We start from the raw sequence: 23,469 nt of genomic DNA on the forward strand, positions 1-23,469 counted from the left end.
ATGTCCATTCTAATGTGCTATTTCCTGCAGTTCTTTATATCAAATCTATCAGTATAACAACATACCAATACTACATTTGATCTATTTTATATTTTGTATTCTATATAGCCTAATCATTTCCCTGCTACCTATCTAAGAACGCTCTAAATAACAATATTTGTAATTCAGATTTTAAGATATTCATAGAATAAAAATATTAACAATTTACTTAAAGTCCCAATGAACCGGAAGCTGTGGCCCTTATTTTTTTCGTATTGTGACATGGTTCCTAGGAATATTAAATGAGGAAACAGTGGGCATGGCTTGTTTTTTTTTTTACTGTGAGCTGAATAGACGTAGTAAAGTGGGCATTTCATTCAGAAAGATCAGGAAAAGTGTTTGGGGAGAGTTTTACAACCTAACAGAAACGTCCTCACCATTTCTGTTTGTTGTCAAAACTGACAGTTGGAGGGGTGTTTGTTAATCTGACATTTGCTAATCTGACATTTTATCTGAACAAAAAACAGGAATTGCATTTTCAGATTTTAATTAAAGGTTAGAAGGGCAAACATTTTTTTTTCTTAATGACATGCACAGATGAATCATTCATCACAAAACTAGCAATGTGAGCTAACAAAATCAATATGGTTAGTTTTGATCACTTGGGGATTTTAAAGCCGTGCCTAATAAGTTCAGTAAAGCTAGAAAAAAAGGATTTGCAAGTGGTCTCTCTAAATTATTAATTTTTTTTTTTTTGTTGTAACATTCACCCTTCTTAGGCAATTTACATAAAAAATAACAATTCTCAATTCGCAAATCCAGCAAATCTAATTGCATAACACACAGAAACAGACTGAATCAAATGGATGTTGGACACCCATCAATATATTAGATCACCACAATGTCAAACAGTACACCAACATACAAAACATTCTTTTAAGATTGTGTGCTGCTTACTAATTATCATTATTTACACATTTTTGGTTTTTCTCATTTGCAGTGGAGGAAACAGTACTGAAAAATCATACTCAGGTAAAGCACCATTACTTGCCCAAAAAAATGTAGTGCAAGTAGAGTACAAGTATCTGTTGTAAATATTACTCCAAAATGAGTAAAAAGTACTCGTTTTTTTAAGTACCTTTTAAAAGTACTCAAGAGTAGTGAGCAATACAATGTGAAAGAATGATGCATTTGCATGCAATATGAAACATGTCGTGTTGTGCTGTAGGATGTCAAAATCCAAAGTCTGAAAATAGAAAACTTAAATTTTACCGTACACCACACTGCTTTGAATGCTAACCGCAGACATCTTTGGCTAACAGCCATCATAAGAGCTGAACGGAGTGAAGACCTAATTAAAATGCTTGACTCTGCAGTTCTCATGTTATATCAGGTAAGTTCACGCTATGCTGAATCATACACATTACTCGTTTTTGATGCAGCAATGATTTGAGCAAAAACAGTTAAATATGGTTAATTAAACTGCAGACACTGAATGCTTAGAATGAAATGTAAAAATCTAAGTTCACATACCCTGCCATACAGGTGCAGTTCGCTGTCAGAATGCAGTTGTTTTGCTTGTTGATGATTACCCAGGCCTTGTACACTTCCATCTTCTTTCCTTGAAAGAACCTAGGCAGGATGGCTAGGCAGAACCTCGTATTTTAGCACTACAAAGTTTTGAATCTGGTAGGCCTAATCATGGAACATTATTTCTTGTAGGAGACCACACAGAACAAAATTGTAGGCATCCAAAGGCTTGTAGACCTTTAACTTCTCTTTTGTAAAATCACTTGGAGTTTCAATGAGATTAGCAGGCAGGGTGCTATTGCAAATGGACCTGTCAGACAAATAACTGTGCCTGTCACTGGGTGACATACTGTTATAATATGCTGAAAGCATTATGTAAATAATATATTTAATCAATATAATTTATCTCTAATACAACAACAAACTCTGTACCACATTAGATGTCATTCCCTCGCTGTAAATGCTAGCACTCTCTGTTTTTTTCTGCAACCTCGATTCGCGCGCATCCTGAATGTTTACAAACCGGTAATTCGCCTATATAGTCACATCATTTTCTCATCAGTGATATGCAGTCTATAAACATATGCAGTCTCTGGGTCATTACGTGTAAAGATTTTTGACATCTTTTTAGACCCTTTACTACTCTGCTACTTTAGCCAATCACCATAGACAAGAAAAAATGAAGTAGTGACTGCAGGTTGAAGGAAAATATTGGAGTAAAAGTGTTGATACTGCACTAAAAATTTACTCAAGGGAAAGTTAAAACTACTTAGCAAATTACAATTTCTGAGAAAAACCATTCAATTACAGTAACTGGAGTATTTGTAATTTGTTACTTTACACAATTTAAAAGAAATGTACTCATTCGTAAGTCTCTTTGGATAAAACATGGTTGGTATAATAACAGGTTATTTCACAGTTTATAAGCATTTTCCTTCTCTCAATACCCAGCATTATTTTACCAATGTTTACAGTAGTAACAACAATTGCAGTGTGATATTTTTGGCGTAAACAGTGTGGTGGTTACCACGCGCAACAGACTCTTATCTGTAATCAAAGCAGATGACGTATCAGCAAACGTCGTCGTCTGCTGATGACGTGCGCTGCGCGGGGTTTTCCGGGTGCGACGGAGATGTAAGCTAGCAGGCTAACCGAAAGTAACGTCAAAACACTCAGATACTACAGCGCTGTTGACAAACCTCAAGACATAGCCAGCAGGAAGCGATCATGAAGGGGGTAAACGATTCATTTTACAAGGAGTGTTTCTGAAAGTGAATGTACTTGTATTAGCGTAGATCAATTCGGCTGAAAATAAAATGTCAACAACGCGGCCCCTCCTCGGGATGAAGCGAATCACCGAGGTAACCTGCACGGAGCCGCCGGGAGGCAGGCAGTCCCCGACCGCCAGCAGAGCACAGCCCGAGTCGCTCACCGTAGACGAGTTTACGGTGCACGAAGACAAGCAGACCGAGCTCAAATGCAGCAAACCGAAGGTCGAACAGGTTTTTCAAGTGACATTCACGATTATCGGGCTCCTGGATCACACTGGAGCCCACGGAAGTAAAGCTTCCAGACAGATCTGGCTCCAGCTGAAAGGGAAAAAGGAGGATGTGTATAAAGCGAAGGTAAATCAAAGTACATGTAAGATGTTTATTGTGATAAAAATGCTTGTCCTTTGTTTTTGTTTTCATCTAATTGTCACTAGAGAAATTGATGAACTTGCTGTGAGGCAAAGTTGCAACGTAATAGCTGGAGGAAGCTGATATTACCCTGAACTCAGTCAGCTGCGTCAGTCGGCAGCATGTTTGTCTTTATTTGACATTTACACCTCGCCTTATAGTATGCTGTCGTCTCTTTTGTGTCTGTCTGCCCCCACAAAAATGATTTTATCATGCTTTCGTTTTGCCTACTAAAATGTTTTTTTTTTTTTTTTTCAGACAGCGTTTAAAGTCCACCACAGTTCAAAGTGGGCTTGTGTAGTTTATTGCAAGTTTGTTTAACTAGTACAGAAGAAATGAGCAACAGAATGATTTTAAATGGTCAATATTTACACACATTGTTCTGGACCGACTTTTAATTTTGGTGAAACGCAGAACTTTTTCTTTTTTGAGTTATCTTCTTTCGAAGAGAAGATAAACAGCGACCCAATGGCTATTTGGTCGTCTAAAACAAAATTACTTATTTATAGATCTGAGATTGATGAAAGTAACATCACACTCATAATTGTGATGTAGTGCTGAATATCTGCATGGCTATGATTCATAAGGACAAATTGTTTTCCACAAATCCCATCTGTGCTGATTTAGCAGCTCAGTTGTTAGTTATAATGCTTAAATTTCCCATTACAGTTGTGCGTTATGTACATTTGGATTAAGTTTCGCCAAACCACGTACTAGATCCAGCAGATTGTAAATGAGGTCAGTGTATTTCATAATATCTCAGCAGACAGAAATGCATTTATAAGCTTTCACACTCATGAAATATGGATGATATAACCCTGTACATTATCATGAAATTGTTTCTCGTTATTTGGTATCAAAAAAGATTTCCCAAGCAAGACAGCAACAAAAGATGTGTTTTTTTACTAAACGCATAGCATCATCGCCCAATCCTGACATGCCATTTTGTGCAATTCTACTCAAACAATAAAAAGGAAATTACAACCATCAGTACCAGTAAACTTGGAATATCCTTATTGTTAAGCCATGAAACGGAAACCACTCATTGGATGTGTTACGCCACCATGTGCACTTCCTCTTTGTCAGAACATTTTGAATATTTGGAATGCTTTTTCACACTTCTCATAAGCATCTCATAAGCACAAGACTTGAGTGTCGAGAGATGTTCTGCGAAATTACATTTACAAACAAAAAGCTTCAGATTTGCACTGACTTTGAAATATCTCTTTCCAATTGATTTGTAATAATATGACAGATAAAGGCCAGTATTTATGTCTCATACAAACGGTGTCATTAATTTTCTCATGGTTCTTTGACAGAGGTCTATTTGCTTAGTCAGGACAAGATGGGAGGCCCCCGATGTATTTCACTTTCGTTTTTAGTAACTGCTCAGAGTAGAGCCTTTTAACCTGGCGTCATTACTGGTACTGTATATGAGTATTTATTTTACCGTAACTCAGATCAAAGAAACTAAAAGATCAGCAGAGCTGTGACCAAACGGTCCACCCCAGGGGCTTCCTGTGTTGTTTTTCATTTGACAGTCTTTGACTAGTCTCTATTTGCAAACACAGGCTCATTCACTCAAAGCCACCGAGTCATGTCAGTATTATGTGTTTTCAGTTGTGGAAACGGCAACAAAGCCTAATAATGGTATTCAAATTAGATTAATATTACGTATTTTAAGAAAAGTTATACAATGAGCTTGTTTTCTAACCTCAAACCACTGAACTATTTTTGGCAAACAGTTACAGAGTTCTTTTTGTAATTTTTTTTTTTTTATGTGTTTATTTTTTTATAATTCAAATAAAAAATCTGATTAAATATTTTGTGCCACATTGTGTTTTTAAACACCCAGCACCCAGGGGGATGATTACAGGAAGTTGTATCTAGATCAAACACAATCATTCAGAGTCGTTGACCATGTTGTTGTCATGAGCAGCTTATTTGTAAATGAACAGTAGCTACTTTTCCATCCACCTATTTTTATAATGTATGCGCATAACTTGAGTAGGATAAACTTTCGATAAGAAAAGATGCGCATAAACTACGATGGAAACACTTTTACCGAACAAATTCCAGTATGTGCATTAAAAAAAAATGGTGTGATTTTTGTTATAAGAGATCCTGTCATGATGAAAATGTGTGCGAATGGACAAACCAAGTGGCTTAGCACATTGTAAAACATCTAAAATGTTGTTTTGGTCATTCTAAAATGCCTTAACAATTTCAGTATTAGTGTTATTATTTTATTAATTGCTTCCAGAACTGTCTAGACCGTCTGTGTTTCGCATCTCATGCCTTCAAATGCCACCACACATTCATTGCGTGTCGACATACTGTCTTCTGAGGCGCAAGTCATTTATTAAATAAAGAAAAGATTCATGCTGCTTCTCCTACTGCTGCAAATTCCGTTTTTACTGTTGATATTTGGCACCAGTTAATCAGAAAGTGACCATTTTGTTCTCTTTGACTCGTTGGATGGAAACGCTGCTTTATTCGCACATTTTTTATGCGATTATTATTATTATTATTATTATTATTATTTTTTTTTTTCATTTTGTATAAATTTAATTCACGTTTTTGGATGGAAACATAGCTGGTGTCTCACTATGTATATAACTTGTAGATGTACTTGTGCTGTACACACTCATGAACTTCTAAACCTTTTGCTGATACTCTGTGTTGTCACATTGTGTAATGTGAAAGACACAGTAGCCCTGTTTTAGCCAGTAACTGTCTACGGTTAAGTATGGTGTGTCATACTTGCATAGTTGGATGTGTATTCACACTTTCAGTGATATGATAATGGACTTGTGGAATCTCCCTAAAAAGGTGGTGATGTAACTCTTGGTCATTTGGTCTTTTAGGCAAATCGTATGTACATACTTGTTTACAGTAAAGAGACCAGTTTGACTTGGGATATTATTTAAACCGTGTTCTGTTGAGTTGTCATTTCTCTGCTGCTTGTACAAATGTTCTCTTTCGCAATGTATGTGTTGTAATCTGGTCCTGCTGTGATTGTTTTGCAGGAGTATGTGAAAGGCCTGTGTGACCCAGAGCTTCAGAAGGAAGAATGGTACCCTGTGGACATGCACTGCATTTTCGCTGGTGCTCGGGGACTCTTTTTGGACCGGCTACTTAGAGACACAAGTGCAGAGGTCCAAGTTCTAGAGCCAGGCCGTCTGAAGTTGAGCGGGTGTGCAGAGGCCGTTGTTATGGCTCAAAGTCGGGTTCAACAGTTTGTCGCTCTATTTCAGGAGAAGCAAAGTTTGCCAGCTGACAGGGAGCCATCAGTTAAGCGTAAATTTAAGACTTTTGTTGAGGACCGGGCTGATAAATATGCAATGGAGCTGCTGTTACTGCCCAGTGCCCTCAAAGAGGAACTTTTGGGCTTGGCCCAAAGCCCCACACAGCCTATAGTTATCATAGACCTTGAACAAGACCGCTCTCAGACTAGCACACCCGTAACAGACCTCTCCAACCGTATCCTGGACACAACTTTTGAGGACAAAACCTCTCCAATCACTCCTGAAGTCATGCCAGGTCTGAATGGCCGACCTTGCAACAAGCGGCGGTCCTCTGAAAGTGAGCAGAGGGACACTAAAAGACAATATTCGCTGGAGAGGAGAGAAGAGGAGCAGTGTGAAGAGCGGCAGCGAGAGCCGAGCCAAACTTGGACTGTAAAGTCTGCGAAGGGGACGTTGGCTGTTAGTGAAATGACAAATGAAAGTGAGGCGGTAAGTCCTGAGACTAACTTGCGCTGTCTCGTTAACTTTTTTCGAACGATGGGCTACCAGCAGGATGTGGTGGAGCGGGTGGTGCGGGAGACTGGGCAGACGGAGGACACGTTTTTACTGCTAGAACGAATTGTGGAAGAGACTCAAAAAACCCAGAGCACACAAGGAGCTCAACGCACCTCTCGCACACCTGATCCATCCCCTTGTGCAAACGCCTCATCCACCTCCACCAGCAACAGGCTCAAAGAAAAGGAGCGGGTGCAGATGCGCACTCTCGCTGAGATTAAATGCAAAGAAAACATCAGACCTCCGAGCACTAATGCCATCGGTCAAAAGAACCAGACAAGCAGTGTGCCACTGGCCTCGGCCACTCTTAAAAGAAATAATGGTGCACAGACTGACTTGTGTGAAGTGATCATCATCGATGATGAAGAGGATTTCACAGAGACTGAGAGGAAACCCCGACTGACCCCACTTGATTTAAAACCAGAGTCCCGCTTTGATTACCTGCCTCGTGGTAGCTCTCAAACAATGGTTCCTGTACGTATGGAGACTGTGACCAATCTCCGCAGCTCCTCTCAAGGTCCTCCTCTCCGGACCTCAGACACACGGCCAGGCTGCTCTTACCAGACACTCCCTGGAAGGGCGCCTTTACCTCGTTCAGAGGCACAATACACCTCTAAAGCAGCACCCCTCACCGGAATGTCTCGTTTTCAGCAGTCCCTGAGAACCCCGTACCGATTAATCCTACAAAATGAACCAGGGTCCCCTAATCTGCGGCACATCATCATCGATGGCAGCAATGTGGCAATGGCGTAAGTTACTATGAGATTGTATTTGTTTGATTTCAAACAATAATAAAATTAATTTATAATAAAATGCTATTCGGTTTAATTAGGATTTTTGCCCCAAATTGCTGTTTAGACAGCAACAAAACAGATTACACAAAAATATTGGTGTAAATAAAGGCTTTAGACTATTATTTCATCTAGATATTGGTCTGATATTGGTCTGTCATTGACATTCAAGCGATTAGCAAAAGGCTTTAATCTCTTTAAAAAGATACTTCTTTTTCATTTATTTTTAGCAATTTGAATAAAAATGTTGGTGCTTTTTGTAGCTACACATTAGGGCTGGGCTGATAAATTATATAATATTGAATCGCAATAAAATTAGTTTCAATAACAATCTATTTGTTAAGTGTGATGTCACGCAAAGCGGCTTCCAGGTCCAAGCACTCTATCAAACTGAATGGGGAGACTCAACAAATGGTATTAATAAACGTTTACAAAGCACTGTGATACTTTCGAAAATTTTCGGTCACCAAAAATGTATCGTCCAAAAATGTTATGCTGTTTAATGGACCCTCAAGTTTTTGTGGCTTCAGTTATTGTTGTGGTACTCTTTTAAATCTGGAACCATTAACAACTAATATCGGAATATATATCGTTATCGTTCAATATGGAAAATAATTATCAAGATTGCATTTTTACCATATCGCCCAACCCTAGTACACATCCTTGCCCTCTGCCTTCTAGTTACTTTCATGTAACAAGTTTAATCATAAAATTGAAGTAAATAAAAATTTAGAGTGACCTAAACTAAAAGTTCCATTAAGTGTTTCATAAGCAGCACTCTAATGATGTATATATTATGAAACCTTTGTAAAGCACAGATGTGATTGAAGTTTTTTTGGAAGCCATTTGAAGGAGTGTGAAAATGGTGGTGGTGTTGTGCCTATAAAGGTTAAAGCAAGTCACTTCCAGTAAGTCTATGAGTGTATGTGCACTCTGTTCTGCAAGTGTTTGAATTTGACAACCTAAAACCAGGTGCAACCCCCCCCCCCCCCCCCTTCTTCCTTTCTGCAAAAACAGCATCTTTCACACCCACATCCCCTTTCTTCCCTCTCTCCCACGTAAAAGGAAACCTCTTAGCGGGTCTCTCCCCATATCAGCCCCTTTATTTTGCTCTTTGTGTTGCTTACCGGAGGTGACCACACTTCTTAGAAGTACCACAATGGAAACTGAGGTGTTAAAGAGGGGTGAAGTGAGGGAAAATATATCTTATGGACTCTACTGGTGATGTCTACCTGAGAATAGAAAGGTGTATTGCGGGGTAAGGTGTGAGATGGAAGTTTTTTATAATGTAAGACCTTCACCACGATAAAAGACGTTGGCATGTACTAGAAAGATGTGAAACATGAAGCATTCTTGTGTTTTAAGAAATGTTCCCACTCAAAAAGGATGAACCCAGAGCGTGTAGTACAAAAGTTTTGTATAGCTACTTTGGAAAGCTACAGACTTCTGCTGAACAGTCTTACAATGATTAATTATGCCATATCATTCATGCAAAACCCTAAACATTCAATCGAAAACGGGTTCAGCCAGCCTTGGAGACAGCAGCTCGCACAGAGCTTCTCAAGGCTGTTTTGTATGCTTGCATGATATTTGAGATCTGAATCTTCAGGTGAAGTCTTGTTGCCATAGCAGCTCAAATATGCAGTTACCAAGAACCGCTGGCGCAGCAGACAGGAAAGAACCCAATGTCTTGCAGTTGAAGATGAACTGTCATGGTGAAGAAGAGGTCAAAGGTCATAGAGCAAAACAATGGCGCAGTTCCTGATTTTGCTCTGATGACGTTGCTCTGGTCTGGCACAAAAAAATTTTAATGAGTAATGAAACTCTAGGTTTTCTTCCAGTTTCATTACTCATTCCACTGTTTTCTCTGGTGATACATTTTTTTTGGATTAAAAAGGTTCTTCAAACCCAGGGCCTGAATTGTAGAGCTGCCAGGAGCCAAATGCGAGTAAACATTGATAACTAATATCGATTAACATGCAAATTATCAAATCGCTGAAAAAGACTGTTTTGTGTTAATATACATGTGATCACTATGATCTTTTCATCCTTGCAAAATCTATGAGATTGGTTTTAAAATACGTTGTCAGAGTAGTTTCTTTTCACTTTAAACCCAAAGGTCAGTTGTTTAACATTGAAAAGCAAAGAGTGAAATCTACCTTAAGGTACACACCAAATCAAAATCTCCTACTATAAAGATATAACTGACTTTTTTTTTTTTTTTTTAGATTTATTTTTGGCCTTTTTGTCTTTCATTAGATAGGACAGTAGACAGACAGGAAACGAAGTGGGAGAGAGAGGGGGTAGGGTCAGGAAATGTCCTCGAGCCGGGATTCGAACTCTGGACGCCCTGAAATGTTACGGCACCATATGTCGGCGCGCAAACCACTAGGCTATTGCGCTGACATAAGTGACATTTTCAAACCAATTTCGAGAAGAGAACATGATATAATTGATCGCAACTGGTCTCTCGTCCATAATCAGTAGTAATCCATTCACATTGATTCAAGCTTACAGTAAATAGACCAATTTCACCCTACTGCCTTATCTTCGTTTTGGAAGAATCCCTCCTTCTGCCCCATCTTCTCCTTTTTCTACTTTACTAGGGGGAGCTCTCGAGACCTACCTGATCTTCTCAGACCCCCTTACATGCTAAAAGACCTGACGGGAGCCTTGGGCACAATTTTCTCCGAGCTCAGGGTTCTCTCCCGGTACAGCATGCCAAACCTGCTAATAGCGTCAAGCAATATCTAAGTGTGAACTCTTGAAACTATGTATTTCACTTAAACGATGTGTGCACATCAATTATTTGTAACAATTTTACCTTCATAATTTTTAATCAAATACCATAACATCCCTCAGCCCTCAAACTGACTTTTCTTCACTTCTGGTCACACGGAATGCCTTTAGGGTGGAGCTATCAGTACGCATCTCCTTTTAGTGATGCTTTTTGTGGGAGGTTGTGGTTGAAATGAATATGATACGATTCCTTCTATAAAATCAAACTCCTTGTGTTTATCATCATTGGACATCTGAAAACATTGTGCACCAGAGAGTGCGTGTTGATGGTGTTTCTGGCAGACGGTAATACGCCACATTTGAATACAATTTTTTTTTCAATGACCATCTTCCCATGATCTAGTCGGTTCTTAAAAGATGAAATCATGCACTTTTTTTTCTGATTTCAGAAATCATTTCAATTGCATGTACGCCACAATAGAGGAAAAAATTATAGATTTAACTTCCATTTCAAACTTGAAATACTAGTATTATAATTTTACTGTAGTTATGTGAGATAATAGTAAAAATAATATTAATAATTATTATTAGCTGTTACTAATAAGTTAGTTGCCATAAAATAATTCTTGTAATAATTATCAATAATGTTCTTTTTACAAATTAAAGTTATTTTTGTGACACACAGTTCAGCTATATAGTGATATTTCAGTACTGTTTTATTAAAAAGTTACAATAATAAATTAAAGTGGCACTAAAAATGCAGTTTGATGATTCACCATTTTGTTGTGCCTGTAATTTAAGAAAAAATGCCATTTCTTGACTTTAGGCATGGGCCGGTATAGGATTCTCACGGTACGATAACCTTGGATAAAAAATATCACAGTATTGTAATTACAGCTCTAAAATATATGCTCTTTTTAAATGTCTGGGTACAAAAACTTTTTTCTCTTTTGAACACAATATATCTTATTTTTTGATAGATTTATAATATTTTGGAACAGTAAACATGTCAGGCTGGATAATGAAAATGAATTATTGACTTCTGCTGTCTTCATTTGTTTCAAAAACACAGATTTCTTTACAATTTAAAAATTCTTTGGATATTTTTTCTGCTGGAGATACTGTCATCCTAAAAAACAAAAAAAGGAAATAAAATCTTACACGTACATTAGGAATGGTATTACAAAAAAATTTGGTGGTTTTAAATCTTTGATTTTTCCAAACCGCGGTATACCTTGAAAACGGTTATCGTCCCATGCCTACTTGACTTGTTAACATAGATTGACCGATAGATCTATATGTGGCTTAAGTTTCCTGTACATTTGTCAAGTCTTCTGTCATTAGAAGCTCTGGCAATATGTTTTAGACCCTGCTCACTTCTCTATATCTACAGGGTGTCCGCGGGGCCTTAAAAGTATTAACAGTTGATAAATCCATTATGAAAAAATTAAGGCCCTTAAAAGTTATTAAAAAGTCTTAGTTGCGTTTTTACAAGGTCTTACATTTTGTTCAGGTGTTGTTGTCCAAAGTGTTTGACTCCAAAAAAGCATAAATATATTTATTTTCCTTCTCATATTAACAACGGCGTGCTCGTTCCACACGATTGGTTCGGGTCGGGGCTTGTCCGGCCAAGCTCCTCCATCCGGGTGATTTCACGTAATTTGCGACAAACGCTTTTCACATTAGCGAAACCATAGAGTGAAACAGACGGCAAAATGGGAAAATTAGTTTAATGGGATGACGAGTTTAAACAGTGGCTTAAGCCTGTTGCTGAAAACAAACGCGTAGCTTTGTTTCTTCCGGGCTTTTCTGAGTTCTGTTGCATGTTTGTGCTCCATTGATTTATTTAACTACAACTATTTATTAACAACTTAAATGTGATTAAATTAAAGGTTTGATACCGATTAGAACTTGAAGTGGTGATGAAGTCTTAAAATATTCTGAGAAGGTCTTTAAAAAGGTATTGAAATTACCTTTAGGATTCCTGCATATACCCTGATCTAACACAGCAAACAGAACCCATGATGAGTTACTATGTCTACGCTGAATGCTGTGCTGTGCGTCATCATAAATTACAGATAGTAATCAAATGCCCTGTTCTATTTCTCATGTACTCCACATGCTTGCACTACTTTTGAAAATGACATCGACTTATGGTTTAATTTGCACATCCAGTCCTCACAAAACCATAGCAGTCACTCTCAGTGCAGAGTCTGTCAGTCTTTACTGAGTTTTCAGACGTCTCTCACCCGTCCTGTCAGTGCAAGATAATCAGCTCAGTTTACATTCACTAAATCAAATCTTTGCAAGGATGAGCTCAAGGTGAACCACATGGGTTTTTTATTTGGTATTTTTTGTCAGAAATACAAGGGAGAAATGAAAGGTTTTTTGCAAATGTAGCGATTTACATTTCCAGATTGGGAAAGTTATTTGACTTTTTACGTCAGAGGTTGTAGATTTAGTAACGCTTCCTGTTTAAAATAACTTTCTCTCCTAGAGGGAACTTCCCCATGACCCCCTCTGTGGTTCAGCTCTGTGTCTGTGCGCTGACGGGTGGGAGTGTGTGTACATTTCTGCACATCTGTATGCGTGTGTCATTTTGCCTGTACGTTCTGAATGGGTGGAGATGATGTGCGTCTATTTTTGCACCTATTTGCGTCAATTGTGTTTTTTTGAGGTAAAAAGGAAGTAAATGGTTGACCACTGTTCTCAAATGCATTTTCATATGCGCTTATCTCTCTATCAGTGGTTGCATTGTGAAATTGAATGCAGAGCCATTTCCTGATCAAGCAAATTGATATTCAGGAGGGAACTTTTGTCTTTGGTTGTTTAATCAGGCTTTTAGCACATATCTTATACTTTTTTAAAGCATATAGCAAGTGTAATACACGTTTCAAACGGTTTAATTAAACAACTACTACCAATTTGTATGTTCATGTATATGAAATGTATTTTATTTAATTTCTGTCAGTTATTATGAGTATTGAATGAAATTGTGGTTGATCTATTTGGTCACGCATTCATTAATGGAAAGTCAAGTTGAAAGTAGTGCATTGTGCACTACACTATCCCACACAGTGCACTAAATTTAGCTACTTCATTACGTCATCCAAAAATAACCATACAGTGCTTGACATACTTTGTGTATTGCTACCAAAATATTTGAGTAGTTTGGTAGCATGACGTTTGACCTCAGTGTTTTGTCTCACCAGGCATGGACTCCATCGGGTCTTTTCTTGTCGTGGAATCGCCATCGCTGTAGAGGCGTTTTGGCGCAGAGGACATCGAGAAATCACTGTGTTTGTTCCTCAGTGGAGACAGAAGAAAGACCCTAACATTACTGGTAGGAGCTTACTTCCCAACCTATAATTCAACCTATATATTCAGACTGCATGATTTTCATAGTCGTCGTGTCACAGATGTTTTCCCACTGCATGACTATCTGTGCCAGCGTTCCGTCGCTGCTGTGTTTACACATCAAGATGCATCCGCGACAGGGGGTTTCACACTGCATGACTTAACAATAGGAAGAATTGCTGACAACTTTGTCTGTCCGCAAACTACATCTCACAACCAAACACACACGAGAAGTGACATAGAATCAATGCGAGGTCACGTAGTATATCTTTTGTTAGTAACTACATAATGAGAACGAGGCCTTTAGTGAGGTAGAAAATGTACTTATCTTTTTTCCTTTTTTCGAGCCGGTTGTAGTATTGTTTAGCTGACACGTCATACAGACATGGGTTCTCCTGCCAAATTTCCACTAGTTTTTCCTCCAAATAGACCAAAAACAAGCCTTTTTAACTTCTCCCCAAACCTCCCACTGGCCTGCAGATAGCCATACTAGTAAAGGCTGCTCTCTTATTGGCTGTAGGTGATCACTGATGGTATTTTCAATCAGAACACATTTCACACGGCATGATTTTGAATCGGTGACAGCTCCAGATATTTAGCATACCAAATATCTCACGGGTGTCTGCGACTTATCTGCGATTCTCTCAGATCACATCTTTGATAGTTCACACTGTGTGACTGTTACTTACGTGAACGAGCACCGATTTGCCTGTGATTTCAGACATTTGTCTGTGATTTCTCAAAATCTGTGAGCAAATCAAAATCAGGTCTAAAACCATGCAGTCTGAACTCGACAATAAAGTTTGGAAACATTAAGATTTTGTTTTATGTTTTGAAAGATCTTTCTTCTGCATTTATTTGTATTTTTTGATTTGCATTGTAAAATAAATGTTTTCTATTTAAATGGCTTTTCAAATGTTTATTTATGAATGGAAATCTTCACAGTTACATGATCCTTCAGAGATCAATGTGATGTTGTTATTATACGTGTCTAGTCATGAAAGTTCTTGATATTATAGCCCAGTTCACTCAGAAAAAAACAGTTAATTGCTGTAAAATTACCGGAACCAACTTCACTGATAACTTACAAAAGAAACGTGCTTTTCACACACAGCAGAATTCCAGCAATTTACTGGTAAAGCTACAACTTCTCCATCTACAAAACAATTTTACATTTTACTCCCAAGTTGTTAGAGCAGCTAACTGTGGTATTGGTAACCTAGCAACCAACAGTAAACTGAGTAGGCATAATGGATATTAGTGACATGGATGTAATGTTTACTACGTCAGAGTTTGTTCTTTTATTATTTTTAGCACAAGTTCAAAACCACTTCAAGTGAGTAATTTACTGATAGTTACAACTTCTGCATCTGGAAATTGTCAACTAAATTTCCAGTATTTTTAAAAAGGGCCTGTTCACACATGATCTCTTCTGCAATTTTCTAGAATAGTCTGTATTTGTTAAATGGGCTCTTGCTGGAAGCTTTTCAACTTTATATCTTTCAAAAAAAAAAAAAAATATATATATATATATATATATATATATATATATATATATATATATATATATATATATATATATATATATATATATATATATAAATAAAACTTTTCATAATTCTCTACAAAAGCAAAATTTATTTTCAGTAAAATCTTTTATGACATTAAAAATCTCACTTTTTATTCATTTTATATCTCCCTGATCAATATTAGTATTTTAAAATGATAAAGAAATGGTACTATATCATAGTTTGCACAAAAATATGACTCAACAACAGTTTTCAACACTTATTAGGGAAGATAAGAAATGTTTTATGAGCATCAAATCATTAAATTCACATGATTTCTGAAGGAACGTGTAAAACTGAAGACTGGAGTGATGATGCTAAAAATTCAGGTTTGAATCACAAGAATAAACTATATTTTACTATTTTATCACTGTATTTGTATCAATTTAAATGCATGATGTATTGTCTTTATGGTTATAGAGCAACACTTTCTGAACCAGCTGGAAAACCTACGACTTCTTTCTTTCACCCCATCTAGAGAAGTGTGTGGACACAGAATTTCCTCCCATGATGACAGGTACACAATTCAGCTGCTAAACAAATCATCTAGCATATTGTTTAGTCTGTTCCCTAACATGACAAAATTGTAGTCATTTAGATTAATTTGCATATAGATTTTCACCTATGAAAGTGACTAAAAGTTATATCTATTAAAGCATTGTAGGATATAAAAAATGCGTTATTAATTTCACCGTTTGTTAAATGCTGTCATTGCGTCTGTATGTTAGTTTTATCTCTTTTTCAATCAGAAATGTAATGGTTCTGGAGCTTGGTCTTAAGCCATTCTCAGATTGTGGAAGTGCAGACTGTCGCAAGCCAGCTGTGTTTGAGGAACGAAACAACGTTACAACACTGCTTTGTGTTTTTAATCTGACTGTAGCCAGTCTAAAAACAAATAATGCATGTTCCGGTTTTTCTGCAGACAGTTCTGCACTTATTCTCAGTGTCATAAGTGAAACTCGTTGCTCATTTTTTGCTCATTTTAAAACAACTGCCGCTAAGACGCTTTATTTGCTTGTTTTGCATGCTGGGCAACTCATACACAAAAGTTTCCGATATTTAGATAAACAAGTAATATAGTGCACCATTGTTCAGTGGGATCGCTATAAACCACATCAGCATGTTTACATCCTTTGTTCTCGGGCTGTAAACTGCGTGGAACAGTTTAAGAATGGAGACTGACCAGAAACCCACACCAGAACTTTGTTGAATATGGAAATGATATGCAGATGAGGTTGCACATAGTAAAAAATCCATAATTGGAAATCCTGAAAACCTTTAGGATGAATATAGTACATGTTCTATTTTTAAGCATTGTTTGCTGTATGTTCCTGTGCGCAGGTTCCTGCTTCATCTGGCTGAGAAGACAGGAGGAGTGATTGTCACCAATGACAACCTGAGGGACTTTGTGAGCCAGTCAGAAGCATGGAGAAGGATTATTCAAGAGAGGTAAGATTTACTCCCTTACAGCATGTCTATAAGACTGTCTCTAACCGGGTTTCCATCTTAATGGGAAGCAAATTTTTATACAAGTTTGGAAAAAAGAAAAAATCCCAAATGCAAATTAGGTCTGTTTCCAGCAAGTTGTTAGAGAGGTTGACTGTGGTATTGGTAATGTTGTACCCAACAGTAAACTGGGCAAGCATAATAGAGATTAGTAACATGAATGTTAATGATGTTTGCTACGTCAGTTTTTTGCACGTCCAAAACCACAAGCGAGTATAAAAACTATTTTTTGCAAATAAAGGGATTTTTATTCTAATTTGGCATTTCACTCATTTCTCACATCAAAATATGCCCTAATACAGCGTGATGGAAACCCGGCTAATGTTATTCTCAGTTATTTACAGTTGAAGTGAAAATAAATAGCCCTCCTGTGAATTTCTTTTTTCTTTTTCAAATATTTCTCAAATGATGTTTAGCAGCGCAAGGAATTTTTCACAGTATTTCCTATAATATTTTTTCTTCTGGAGAAACTCTTACTTGTTTTATTTCAGCTAGAATAAAAGCAGTTTTTATTTTTTAAAAATCCTTTTAAGGTCAACATTATTAGGTCCTTCAGCAATTTTTTTCTGATTGTCTATCATTATACAATGACTTGCCTAATTACACTAACTTTCCTAATTTACCTTAGGGGTGTCACGGATCATGGTTCATTTGTGATTCGTACAGATCACAACCCATGGTTCGGAATACAATTAACCTGTGGTTTAACATTTAAATTTTTTTTTACTGGTCGATTAATCCTAAATTTGTAACGATAACAGAGAGATCGCCTCTCACGTCATTCAAATCACATGTATGAACATATAATCACATTATATTTTACAGCTTAGCTGTAAAATATAATGATGAGGGAAGAAGTTGTGGAGGGTTAATCTGAATGTGCTGGGTTTCTTAGTAGTTTTCTTTCTCTACTTGGTTAGCCTGCATTATTGTATTCAGTGTAAGCTGCACAATTAGTCATTAAAAGATTGGGATCTCAACACCCACGCAACATAAATTATAAATGATGGTGATTTGCATGTGTATTAATCATTTGGATAGCTGCATTCAAATCTGTGTTTTAAAAACACAAAAGTCAAGAAAGAGATTCAGTTTTTAGTCTTTTGAGTTCGTTATGAAATTACAAACAGTCAAAGAACACAGAAGTACTGGAAGTTTATAGTTTAGTTAAAACAACTGATGATTGTAGTAAAGATTAAAATCACCATCATATGCTCGGAAATTATAGTTGTAGACAGCAATTACATTATTTAACCAAAAGGTGTCAGCCATCAAAAATATGCCACTGAATAATTCTTCAAAAATGACACATCTAGCAATGAAACATGAAGATTTATGAGTGAATAAGCGAATCATTTATTCAAACTGAGACTAAAAGTAAATATGAATTGTACAACTATAATGTTAGATTTCTACATTTAGCAACAGTCAATTATTTACAGTACTGAATATTTTACAATTTATTTCTATTCAGCTGATTATTTCATCATTTTCTTTTTAATAAAATTACAGGTTCTAAGTTCTGTTTGTTAAAGCTAAAAGTTTCTTGAAGTATTGTTTTTGTAATAAACGGAAAGCAAATTATCCGTGACTAAAATATCATATTGTGATCGAAATGTGAGCTTTGTGATCCGTTACACAACTAATTTACCTAGTTAAGCCTTCAAATAGCTGAATACTAGTATCTTGAAAAATGATTAGTGAAATATTATGTGCTGTCATCATGGCATAGATAAAAGAAATCAGTTATTAAAAATTAGTTATTGAAACTATTATGTTCAGAAATGTGTTGAAAAACTTTCTAAAACAGAAATTGGAGAAAAAATATACAGTGGCTAATAGTTCAGGAGGGCTGCTCATACTGACTTCTACTGTATGTTAAAGGGATTTATTGTTTATTCACTCAATCACAGTGTTGTATGCCCTTTTCTCTTTTTCCACAAAAAGAGACCTAAAGTCTTGTTCATGAATAACAAATAGCATTAATACTTAATAAACAAGGACATTAGGAATTGGTGGAGTCAAAACTGACAGTAAAACGCCTTTGAACTGTACTCTTTATGGATGTGTCAGTGCTCAGGTTTCTCATTGTATGAATTTGTCAGACTCTTGCAGTTCACATTTGTAGAAGACCACTTTATGATCCCAGATGACCCACTTGGAAAACACGGACCTCACCTAGACGAGTTTCTACTTAAAGACAGCCGGTCAGTTCATAAACACCTAAGAGTGGTCATTACACATTCATTTTAGCTATAACTCTAACCACAAGAGAGCTGACTTCTGATAATGTTTTTTTTTTTTTTTGTCGCTCTACAGAGGTAGTCCTATAATCCCCCCTCTGAGAACAGATCTTCGGGCAACCCCCTCAGTTTACAGCCAGGCAGCACAGTCCACAGCACACCCCTCTTCCCCTTCACACTGGCCACACTCAGGCCCACCAGACTGGCACCTTCCTAGACCGTCGCCATCTCCACCCCCACAACGGTCACCCTCAGAAACCACAGAGCTCAAGAGGAAGTTATACGACATCTTTCCCGACCAAAAGCAGCGTATTGACCGTATCCTCAGCGACAACCCATATATGAGGGACCTAAATGCATTATCAGGCCTTTTGCTAGGCTGATCCACACTTACACACACAATTTCAGTTTCCACTCTTGTGCATGAAGATCATAAGTCTTTTTTTCCTTTATTGAGAGGGGGGGAAATCCATGATTGAAAGCGCTGCTATGAGCTTTTATTTGTTCAAGGGACTCTGTTCCGTCAACATTTTAGTTTTTTCAGTTGTTATCCAGGCCCTCCGTTATGACTGCAAGCACAAAAAACCTAAGTTATAAATTGTTTAGGAGTGAGCTTTAAATATATGAGAATGTACAGTCCGAATGGCATATATTTGATGTAAATATTTATTAATCTTCCTTTCCTGTAAGTTATCGATTCAGAAATCTTTATTCTAAAAGGTGTTCCTGCTACACAGTTGTTTTGAACTGGCTTTGCTCTAATTACTGCTGAGGGACAAATGTTGCGTTGCTGTTTGATATGATTGTGCTTTCTCTAACTTTTTTTTTTTTTTTGTAAATATTAACATTATTGAGCCAAACAAATACTAGTTTCTTTCTAGTCACTCAAAGTGCCCTACTGAAGTGCCCAAAATTGTTCATTTCCTGTTCACTAATTTAGTTCCCGTTACTTAGGTGATGGTGACAACACAGTGTGCTGTTTCTAGGAATCTCTGGACACCCCCTGTATGACCCAAGAGACCGTGAGACAGTTGAAAGGCATAGAAAAGTTTCCCGATTACTCACTCCTCTTCCGCTGCCCTGTTGTGAAAGTCACCATCTTATAATAGCAAGCAGGAAACCAGAGCTGTTTATTGTAAACCTTTGTCCCAGTTACGGCCATCAGAGGGCGCTGTGGGATCACTTTCTGTTACCAACCTCATTATGTAATGGAACACTGAGGGCATGAACAAAATGCAATGCACAGTTGAAAACCATCACTGTGTCCCGTTAGCATCTTATTGCCACTAAAGTGAAAATGCGGTACATTATTTTCACTCTCGTTGTCATCACGTTCACTTTTTTGCTGTCTCTGACATTGTAGCGTTGGGTTTTGTGAATTGGTATTCAATTTTGAGAATGAAAATGCAAAGGTTTTAAACCCAAGAAAGCGTCACAGACTGTGCAGGCGCTGTGGGTATCTCACAGTATGGCTGCTGAAAACATTTGGCTTTTTTCTGGAAGGCAGTGTTAATAAAGCCCGATTATGTGTTTGTCAGGACTTGCTGATTTCTCCATTTAGTTTTTATTACAGTTTCCACATTTACATATAGATGTTACAGATGGGTTTTCCACATTGGGTACACAAAATATCCAAACATCACTATCCAGAAGTTGTCGAAATGAAAGAAATGATAAAATACAAACAATAAAGACGGAAGTTCAATGATTCATGGACATTATAAGGACAATCAAAACAATACGCTAATAATTGTTTTGTATATTGTCGAAAAGGAAAACAGATAAAACTGATTAGTTGATTTTCAATTACAATTCAATTTTGTACTATTTCTAACCCATATTTTGGCACTCATTTGACCCTCTTCCCTCTAAAGTATATACATATGAAACTGTGAGGATGGGACTTTTAGCATCTTAAATATTAATTTGTATTTATTTTTCAATAGGTTTTGTCCTTCTCACTATCTTTTGTTCTCTCTCATTACAAAAAATAATACACACTGTATTAAACTCTTTTAAAGCATAAAAATACCATAATATGCTGATATTTAAGAAACGTGCTAAGTGAACATTTTTGTTTATCTGAAAAACAATGAACAATGCTGAATATTATGCTCAGCTATTCTGCTTTGTAGATGTATGTTACTTGCTGGAACGTCTGTCTTTGTTTTGGTTCATTTAACCCGCCAAATGCAACTAGCCAATTATATTTCAGCTCCCTGGGTTGCCTTGTTGGAAAACCAGTATTTCATTCATTCATTCATTCACAAAGGCTCTCAAAGCATGCGTCCGTGACCGAAGTGCGACCTCTGGTGGACAGTAGCAGACTCCAAAATGAGATGCGGATTCACAGTTCCACATGAGGTTATTAATTAGCAAATGAGATCAATATTACAAACGTAAACATTTGGTGAGCAGGTTACATTGTGATTAGCAGTGATGAAAACTGACAGAAATATAAATACAGCCATTCAGAAGCACAGAATATTCACTCACGAATGGTAAGGTTTATAATCTAATTAATACATATTAAACCTCTTTAACGTTATTAAATGTAGATGCTGAATCCCTGATATGTTGTCTTGCACTGAGTCGCGTTTTTAAAGTTCAATTTCAAACGGTTTATCTTATTTTCAAGATCTGAGGTGAACTCTCTGCTGCTGCTTTCAGTAGTATGGCAATAAATGTCAGGTAAATGACATTCAAACTCTACGTTATTAGCATTTAACATTGAAAAAAGCACATGAAGAGTACCTGAGGTCATCATTGTCAGTTTTCCGTTGTTCAGCTGCAAGAAATAGAAGCTGTTTCTAGTATATTAATTTGAGTAGTTATTTAGAAGAAAAACTCCTTTTAATATGGTAAATATTCCTTCTATTGTGTGCTGTTGCTTTTATACAGAGCATGATTTAAATCAGCCTTCAGGCTCGATAGTCAGACTCGCTCCTGTTGGTCTTCAATCTGGCAGCTTGCGTTTGTTTTGATTCAGGAATGCAATACCTAGTTCAGCCACTGGGTGTCAAACTTACATACTGCACCTTTAAGTCTGATCTTAATGGAAGAGTATATTCTACCCGTTTTCTCCATGTCTCAAACTCCCGTCTGTAAACGACAATTCATTGTTGTTGATTGCCTCTCCATCTTATAGATTTCATTATTATGTCACTAATTTGAGATAATTCGCACTGTAACCATTTTTTGGTCATTTTTGGCTTTTTTTTTTACAAGCTATCTGCAAAATTGTATCCTTTTTTGTCAGATTTTTCTTCTAACATAGGATATTTAAGGCCTAAGTATAGCGTTGAGAAAGAAAAGTCGATGGGGATATGGAATATATTTCTAAACATTTATGAATTTCATGCCAAAATGCCTTTTTTAAACATTTCTAGAATATGTGCGTATGATTACCTTCATTTGAGCCACATAATATCCTCCATTTTAAGAATCTCTTTTGCTCAGGAGTGGATTTTTTTGTGATTTATAATGGGAAATTTATCATTTGAAAATATATACAACAAAAAAAAGTTGATATTACAATTTTTAAAAAGAAAACTCACTCAGTGGAAGGTCTTTCGTCTGACAATATGATGTGCTATCACAGGTTTCTTTAAGGTGAGCTCAAACAAAGAAACGCAGATGAAACAACACAGGGAAAAGCAGAGTACATGATAACATGATTCCATGATAAGCACACAAATGCTGGAGGAATGGGCAGGAATGAAGATGTAAGCAATGTTGAGCCAAAATGAAATGACAAGCAAGTTTTAGTTTGCATCAGGGTTTTGGGTAACATGAAGGCAGCTCAGCTTTGATCACTTTTGTTGTCATGGTACTATGGAGCAGCTGAGCTATACATGAAACCCAGAATTGGTGCAAACTAAACTGAAAATGTACTGACTAGCCTACTAATCTGGCTTCATGGTACAGGCCCCTGGTCAAACCTAGTCTGGTTTTCTTTTATTCTTGTTTACCTATACAGTGTTCACCTGGGAATATGATGCACTGTGGAACAAAGATGGAAGGAGTGTGAGGCTCTGGGCATTATTCTGCAAGGAAATGTAAAGTGAACATAAATGTAACTTTTGCTACCTACTAAAACATTGTTGCAGACTCCTTTATGACATCCATTGTTCATTATTTAGGAGTGTTTTGAAGAGTTTAAGGTGTTGATCTCAATCTATCTGAGGGATGTGCAGGACCAAACGTCTGATTCACAGTAAGGTCATTTTATTAGTCCTCATGGGGATATTAATTCACAATTTTGTCCTCGAAAG

The 23,469-nt window shown here is 37.0% G+C and overlaps 1 protein-coding gene across 1 annotated transcript; it reads left to right on the forward strand.

Moving 5' to 3' along the window:
* Positions 1 to 2,613: 2,613 nt before the first annotated feature.
* n4bp1 (nedd4 binding protein 1) lies at positions 2,614 to 20,735 on the forward strand. The gene is made up of 7 exons (XM_056478465.1): positions 2,614 to 3,134; positions 6,218 to 7,740; positions 13,734 to 13,864; positions 15,867 to 15,963; positions 16,788 to 16,895; positions 19,058 to 19,159; positions 19,272 to 20,735. The coding sequence occupies exons 1-7, from the start codon at positions 2,826 to 2,828 to the stop codon at positions 19,576 to 19,578; spliced, it is 2,577 nt and encodes an 858-aa protein (XP_056334440.1). The 5' UTR covers positions 2,614 to 2,825; the 3' UTR covers positions 19,579 to 20,735.
* Positions 20,736 to 23,469: the final 2,734 nt, after the last annotated feature.

Source organism: Danio aesculapii, chromosome 18, assembly GCF_903798145.1.
Source record: "Danio aesculapii chromosome 18, fDanAes4.1, whole genome shotgun sequence".
NCBI classification, from domain to species: Eukaryota; Metazoa; Chordata; class Actinopteri; order Cypriniformes; family Danionidae; genus Danio; species Danio aesculapii.